Here is an 8,479-nt window from a genome sequence, read left to right as displayed (position 1 = left end):
TTCTCTAATTTGTGTAATTAACAGCACCTGTTACTTACCTGAGGCATCTAACAGGTGGTGGCAACTAAATCACACTTGCAGCCAGTTGAAATGGATTAAAGTTGACTCCACCTCTGTCCTGTGTCCTTGTGTGACCACATTGAGCATGGAGGAAAGAAGAAGACCAAAGAACTGTCTGAGGACTTGAGAAGCAAAATTGTGAGGAAGCCTGAGCAATCTCAAGGCTACAAGTCCATCTCCAAAGACCTGAATGTTCCTGTGTCTACCGTGCGCAGTGTCATCAAGAAGTGTAAAGCCCATGGCACTGTGGCTAACCTCCCTAGATGTGGACGGAAAAGAAAAACTGACGAGAGATTTCAACGCAAGATTGTGCGGATGGCGGATAAAGAACCTCGACTAACATCCAAACAAGTTCAAGCTGCCCTGCAGTCCGAGGGTACAACAGTGTCACCCTGTACTATCCAGCGTCAGCGTCTGAATGAGAAGGGACTGTATGGTAGGAGACCCAGGAAGACCCCACTTCTTACCCAGAGACATAAGCCAGGCTGGAGTTTGCCAAAACTTACCTGAGAAAGCCAAAAACGTTCTGGAAGAATGTTCTCTGGTCAGAGGAGACAAAAGTAGGAAAAGGCCTCAACATAGAGATTACAGGAAAAAAAGAGGCCTTCAAAGAGAAGAAGACGCCCCCTACAGTCAGACATGGCGGAGGTCCCTGATGGTTTGGGGTTGCTTTGCTGCCTCTGGCACTGGACTGCTTGACTGTGTGCATGGCATTATGAAGTCTGAAGACGACAAACACATTGTGCAGCATCATGTAGGGCCCAGTGTGAGAAAGCGGGGTCTCCCTCAGAGGTCAGGGCTCTTCCAGCAGGACAAGGACCCAAAACACACTTCAGGTCAGCACTAGAAAATGGTGGTGAGAGAAAGCCCTGGAGACTTGTAAAGTGGCAGCAATGAGTCCAGCCCTGAATCCCATAGAACACCTGTGGGGGAGGAGGAGAGATCTCTTGGTGGCAGTTTGGAGAAGGCCCCCTTCACATCTCAGGGGGGACCTGGAGCAGTTTGAAAAAGAAGAAGGGTCTAAGATTCCAGCAGAGCCTTGTAAGAAACTCATTGCTGGTTAGCGGAAGCGGTTGTGCGCAGTTATTGTGTCTAAAGGTTGTGCTGCCAAGTATTAGGCTGAGGGCGCCAATACTTCTGTCCGCACCAGTTCTGGAGTTTTGTGTAAAATGATCAATGATGTGACTTTTTTTAAACTCTCTTTTGTGTTTTTTTTATTGCAAGCAAAATAAATAAAAATATTACCAAAGAGTTTGTGCTTGTAATCATTATCTGGGGGACACCGAGGATTATCTGACAGAATTGCAGGGGGGCCAATACTTTTGGCCAACACTGTATGTCAAGACACTATATGCACATTAAGGACACTGACTAGTGACAGCTCATAAGGCTTTTTATGCGCTATGAAAGTAAGTTCTATCACATGTCTGACCTCTGTATAAGCAATGCCGCCCCTGCTACCTCTTGTGTCACCCCCTCTACCTCATAGATTGTAAGCTCTTGCGAGCAGGGCCCTCAGTCCCATTGTGTGTTCCTGTTTCAAAGAGTTGGAATTGGTGGAGATTGTGAAAGGTCATTAAGTGGTTAAATAAAATGAACCTTGTGATTTACCTTTCCATTTGTTAGTAGACTTTGCTGTCTGATTCTCATGTACAGTCATGAGTTGTTATAAATGATTTCTACAAACATATCTAATTGAATGAGAAGTCATAAGGCAAAATTATAACATGGTCACGTCAGTTGATTAATGTTTAATATTTACTATGTCAGTAATATATGAAGGTAACTTGTACATAGTAGGGGGAGTCAATCAAAAAAAATGTAAAAACACTTTACAATTGTCCTATACATGAATGCGAGCCACCCTAAATAAAATTGTATCTAATATTTCACCTACCAGTAAAAAAGATGTGTTTTTGAGTTGAAAACCGTAGTTCCCAAAGGCCAGATGGTAGTAACGGGTTGGTAAAAGGTCCTCTAAGTGGTTAAATTATACATTGTCATGTGCCTATTATTATAGTATATAGTTAGTAGACTGTGCTGTCAGTGATTGATGGATTTTTCTTATTCTCATGCACAGTCATGGGTTGTAATACAAGACTTATCTGGTTCCTTATGACTGTTTGTATAGATGGATGTCACTTGATCAATGGTTAATACCTACTAGAGTGATTTATGAATCTATTTTTTTTAAACTACAGAACCTCTTAGGCTGCAAGACACTACAGCGAGGTCCACATGCCCAATGGTGGGCGGCTGTATGTCTGAACTGAATGTGAACTACTGCAAAGACACCGCAGCGTGGACTCAATGTGAACAGTGTGTACTGTGCGACACTCCATGTGAACAAGGTGCAACTACAATCCTGCCAGTTTAGCTCACTTGCCAGGTGCACCAGTACAAGTAAAACATACACGGCTGCCAAGGGTTAACACTCACCCCAGGCCAGCAAACATACACACTTACCCCTGTGACAGCTACGGGCCACCACGGAAGTTTTAGAACATTCTCCTGCACACAGTTTGGAGTTACCAGGGGAGTTTGCATGCTCCGACACACAGCTTGGAGACATCACACACTCATGCTCCCGCACACAGCTAGGAGCCATACATGAAGTCAGACAGTACACATAGGCTATCTCAGAGACCAAGCCTGCTGCAGCTTCACAAGCTGGAACGGCGTCTACCGCTCCTAGCCCTGGTGTAGAGCTAACGGTTCAGGGTTTATAGGTCCTACCTAACAGCACCCAGGAGAAGCAGAGGAACCCCACACAGAGGCCTAGTCTGACAACCTGCCTGAATACTGGAGCCTATCCATGCAAACTACTGTCATTCACTCCGTGGACTTTAAGAAAATGTCAGTCAAAGTGTGAGCAATCATAACATTTGCTTGGTGTAAATTGTGTATTTAAGATAATTGAATAATAATGGACTATCCTTAGAACCAGACATTGTCTAATGTGCCACATAGGGGCCACATACATTAGCCATGTATGCAACTGTAGTTAGCTGACCATAGCTTTAGGCTGGAGGATGTCGTTCTTGTCAGAGGATTTAGTAATGGCTCAAGATGCAGAATTTTACCTATATTCAGAAGAAGGTTTTTCACCAATAATCCACACTCTGCTCTATTTACTGGCTAAGCCATGTCTCCATGTAGATCTTGTCCTTGAATGTATTTGAACATAGAAATGTAGCGTTGCAAGACAACAGTGATAACAACTGAGCTGAAGTCCATATCCACTAGGAACAAGGTGTCAGAGAATGCATCTAATTTATGATGAAGCATGCACCTAGTCATATATTAGTCGCATATTCCAATGGCACAGGAGATTTCATGATAAAATCTCCCCATTATGTACTAACATCATAAAGGACCAAACACTGATAAATGAATGGAGCTTGGTTCAGGAATTGAAAGTTGGGTGATAGTAGATGTATGGCATGGGTATATAGCTCCTGCAAGCTAGAAGCTACAAATAAAATGTCAGAATTACAGATATAACCAGGGGCTCGGTGGAGAACACAAAGTAATTTTGTACATAACATAGCACTCAATGTGCAGAAGCGCACAGTCGACTTTCCAGCAGTATATAGAACTGCCTGTGCCCATGAAAGGAACTCTTTAAACTCCTCGACAGCTGTTACCTCTGATGGGGCAGTTGCAGCAATAGTCCATCTATGGGTAACAGCCGGCCTTCTGCTGTAGATCGTGCAGGTATAATGATAGTGCCCACATGATCCCCATTATGGTTTTATCTGTCAATAAGCACAAATTGACTCTTGATCATGATGTACAGTATGGAATAATAAGGGGTTAACAAAAAATAAAGATCAGTTCTATTCCATGTGACTATAATAACTCATGATGTGATTAGTATGCTAGTTGGGATCTGTGTACATAAGTAATTCTTATATATGTACATATATATACTATATTATATATATACACCATGATCATCAGTCTACAAGATATCCCATCATCTGTACCACAAGCTTACACGATGGATCCCTGTACTTACAAGCGCTATCTTACACATGACCAGGATTCCAGGCAATGGCTGGATCATTATTTTTCAGATAAAGCTGAAATTATCTTTGGAGAGGACGCCTTGATATTTCCCATTGAAAACCTTACAAAAACTTTCAAAGCAGGTCTGTATCTGTCTATAGTTCATTTATTTGCATGCAAACTGGACAAACAGACCAGGAAAAAAAAGCCACCCGTTGACTTCAATGCTAGCAGAAAAAGGAACCCATTGAAGTCAATGGGAGGCTTTTTTTTCAAGGCTGAAATTCCTCACCATTTTCCTCCGTGTGACTGGACTCTTTGGATTTTCCTTGCAGGTCATATTAAAGGAGACATCTTGCTCGATCTCAGCCATGGTTCCTTGATTCATCATCTGTATTCAGCCTGTGAGTTTTTCAGAGACATCATAGTGCTGAAGATCAAAGACAGATGTATCCTGGAGCTGAAAAGATGGGTGGACAAACGTACCGGAGCCTTTCATTGGGGACATGCTGCAAAACATCATGTAAACATAGAGGGAAAAAGGTGAAGTATTTGTCCAACTATTATGGAAAAAACAATGTCATACACTGACATTTATTAAAGAGTAACAAAGGGTATATCTGAAGAAGAAGCTCAGAGGAAGCTTCGAAACGTCATATTCTGTCATCATTATGAGTTAGCCATTAAAAAAGGTATCACCTACTGAAGACTTGCAAAGTTTGTTTTTTTTTATATTTTATAACAACTTTCAGACAACTCCCTTTTGTATTTAGCAGTATTTGTTTCATTAACACATTTTGTCTCCTTTCTGTGACATCCTGCATCTCTTTAGTCTTCCTGTTGCTTCTGTATTGAGTTCTGTTCCTGCCTCTCACTGAGTAACTCTGTATGGTGGAGGACGCTGGGTAAAATGTAGACAAAACGCAGGTGTGGGAGTGTCACTACAAACAGTTATATCTCCGGGGTTCTAAAGCAACTTTCTACATTTTTAGGTGTCATATGAAAGAGGATATTTCAATGCAATCTATTATTTCCAGAGATATTACTGGTTGAACACACAGTCAGGATTAGCATATTTATATGCAGCTGCAAATTGGGTTGAGCGATCGGGACTGGAAAAGATCGGATCCCAATCGGTGATCGAGAAAAGTTTCGATCGCAATCGGTTTCCGATCCCGCCTAAAAAAAAAAAGATTGGGAATGGAATTCCGATCCCGATCGCACAACTTACCTGCACAGATCCACTGCCGCTGCCACTCTTCCTGTTGCTTCTGTATTGAGTTCTGTTCCTGCCTCTCACTGAGTAACTCTGTATGGTGGAGGACGCTGGGTAAAATGTAGACAAAACACGGGTGTGGGAGTGTCACTACAAACAGTTATATCTCCGGGGTTCTAAATCAACTTTCTACATTTTTAGGTGTCATATGAAAGAGGATACACAGTGAATAAACAGTCAGGATTAGGATATTTATATGCAGCTGCAAATTGGGTTGAGCGATCGGGACCGGAAAAGATCGGATCCCAATCGGCAATCGAGTAAATTTCACGATCGGGATCGGAATCCGATCCCGCTTAAAAAAAAGATCGGGAACAGAATTCCAATCCCTACCGCTCAACTTACCTGCCCAGATCCACTGCCACTCCCAATTCTTCTCGCTCCTTTTCTCTCTCATTCACATGCCTTCAGAGCGCCGTGCGCGGGCCCGCCTCCCTAGGCTAGTGTTAGAGATGCTGGGAGAAGGTGGGGCTTGTGGCTTCGGAGAGTGTGGGCGGGTACTGGGAGGGGAGAGATGCACTCACATCTCCCCGTTCTGTACCTGCCCACACTCTCCTAAGTGAAAACAAGCCCTGCCTACTCCCACCATCTCTAACATTAGCCTGGGAGGCAGGGGTGCACATGGCACTCTGAAGGCATGTGGATGAGAGAGAAGAAGAGCAAGAAGCATGGGGAGTGTCAGCGGATCTGTGCAGGTAAGCGGACAGCAGGGGGGACTAGGTAGCCAGTGGATTTTTTTTTAATCACTTCACAGCGTGGAGTCCAAAAATTAAAGCATTCAATTTTTGGACTCCATGCTGTGTAGTGAATAGGATCGTTTTTAAAATGCGATCTTTGATCATTAAAAAAATCCCATTGACTTGCATTAGGATCAGAAATGGGATCTGGATCGGGTTCAACCCTAGCTGCAAAATATCATCAAATTATCTTAATAGAGCATAGAGTTGCCTGTAATACAAATGAATTAGTCATGTCCAGTAGTCTTTATTAGACTCCTGGCTTTAATAGTAATGGTTCACCAAACCCAGATTTCAGAAACTGAAGACCATGCACAAAATGGCACCTTGGTCTGCTTTGACCAAGGCACCATGGCCCATAATGCCCATGATCAGTGTGGGTACTGAGTGTATAATACAGCAGAGACTGGTTGGCTACAGCTCCCATATTTAAATACCTGACATACACTGTAATACTATGGCGGTTGTTGGGAATGGGTTAATATGAGGTCTTAGATAACTGGTAGTATTCCCATCCATTGTGATTGATATAATAATGGGTTCTTTTGGAAGGGCACAATACAAGCTAGTTTGGTTCAATTCAAGTCTCTCCACCAGCATTTGGAAACCAACAATGCAGTTACAAATTCTGAGCTTTGATTGTCCCACAGCCAACATCAAAATTACTTTTTACTTTTCCCATTTGTTTCAGTCACCAGTTGGAGGACAAAGAAGTGAAAGTGAGATCATCAATGCAACATGTTGTGAAATGTGACCTCGAGAAAGAAAATATGACCGAGCCGATAGTTTTACCTCCGGCCGATTGTATCATCAGTGCTTGGCTACTAGAGGTTATCAGCAAAGACCAAGATGATTTCATAAGATATGTCAGGAAGTTCTCAAGATTACTGAAACCTGGAGGACATTTCCTATATATTGGGTGTTTAGGTATAACATATTACACAGTTGGAAAAGACAAGTTCCATGGTTTCACATATGATGAGGAGTTTGCCAGGAAAGCTCTAGAAGGAGAAGATTTTATAATAGATGAGTGTAAGGTTAAGAAGAGAACAAATGTGAGTGACCTTATTGACTATAAGGCTGTCATATTCATTTCAGCTCACAAGAAGTAGCTCTAGGTAGAAATGCAGTGAACTGAATAGACAATTGTCAGATTATATTCAAGATTTGCATTGCAGTTATACACCAGGAGGATTAGTCAATGATATCTCTAATAGAACTTTCCAACATCCTTGTTAAACTGAGTAGGTGTGTCTCATCTTACATGAAAATTTTACGGCACTCCTAGATGATACATTTTATTAATGCTTTACTTTTTGCATTTTCAAATTATACAATATTACTACTTTATAGTGAATGTCCAATTTGTAAGCCAAAGATTTTTTAAATTACCTAAGTACAATTGCTTAAACTTTAAATCATCTGCTGACATATTAAAATTTACCTCCAGGTGTATACAACTGTTCCTATATGAATAGTGAAAAAATATAACTCTTATTAAGAAGATCTGTTTCTTTTAGTTGTTATCCTGATTTGATCTTCAATATGATATTTTGTTAGATGTATTTCCTTATTCAGCCTCAAATACTGAGCTCTATTGAGAAGAGAGAAGTGGAGTAGGAAGCTTCTGCCAGTTAGAATTGATTTGTTGCCTAATTCTGTGCACTGTTAGCCTCTTATCTACAACCAAACAGTGTTACATTCTGTGCACTGTTAGCCTCTTATCTACAACCTAGCAGCGTTACATTCTTTGCACTGTTAACAGCAGCAAATTCAGTATTTCTACCCTCCTCCTTTCTTCATTGACTAATATACAGAACCATTATTTTATTTTATTTTTTTTTTCTAAAGAGGAATTCCAAAGTTTCAAATATTAACCTTGGATGCTTTAATATTTAGTGAAATGCATGCAATGAGAGAGTTATACAAGCTTCTAGTCGTCTAGGATAGCATTAAGTTACAATTTGCATATCTTAATTGAATTAAAATTTTTGGATAAAGTGTGTGAGTTTATAGTTTTAAAACTAAAGAATAAAGCTTCAACCTCTAGAGATATAATGGAGAATGAATAAGAACAAAATTAGAGCCTTCCTTAGACTGAAGAAAGCAAAATGGTCAAGGATGCAACTTCCCCCTGAATCAAACTTCCAAGAATTCTGGTAACCTCTTGGTGATTCTCGCCACACTCTCTTTCTACAAATAGGACAATGATGATGGTATTTCATGTTTTTTAGAAAATTGGATACTTTTCTGATTTTGGGAATTTTTCGGAATGATAACGCTGCTGGGAACTGTGATCTTTCGGGACATCATGTGGTATTATAAGGCTTTTAGCTTTTTCCATTGTATTAATGCTGTAATAAAGTTTTGCATATGACATTGAACTGTGTTCATC

The 8,479-nt window shown here is 41.0% G+C and overlaps 1 protein-coding gene across 1 annotated transcript; it reads left to right on the top strand.

Annotated features, from left to right (window-relative positions):
* The first annotated feature begins 4,039 nt into the window (after positions 1 to 4,039).
* Positions 4,040 to 7,196, top strand: LOC142209861 (indolethylamine N-methyltransferase-like). The gene is made up of 3 exons (XM_075278901.1): positions 4,040 to 4,214; positions 4,407 to 4,614; positions 6,776 to 7,196. The coding sequence occupies exons 1-3, from the start codon at positions 4,064 to 4,066 to the stop codon at positions 7,194 to 7,196; spliced, it is 780 nt and encodes a 259-aa protein (XP_075135002.1). The 5' UTR covers positions 4,040 to 4,063.
* Positions 7,197 to 8,479: the final 1,283 nt, after the last annotated feature.

This window comes from Leptodactylus fuscus, chromosome 6, assembly GCF_031893055.1.
Source record: "Leptodactylus fuscus isolate aLepFus1 chromosome 6, aLepFus1.hap2, whole genome shotgun sequence".
NCBI lineage: Eukaryota > Metazoa > Chordata > Amphibia > Anura > Leptodactylidae > Leptodactylus > Leptodactylus fuscus.
This window is presented reverse-complemented; position numbering and strand designations above follow the sequence as displayed.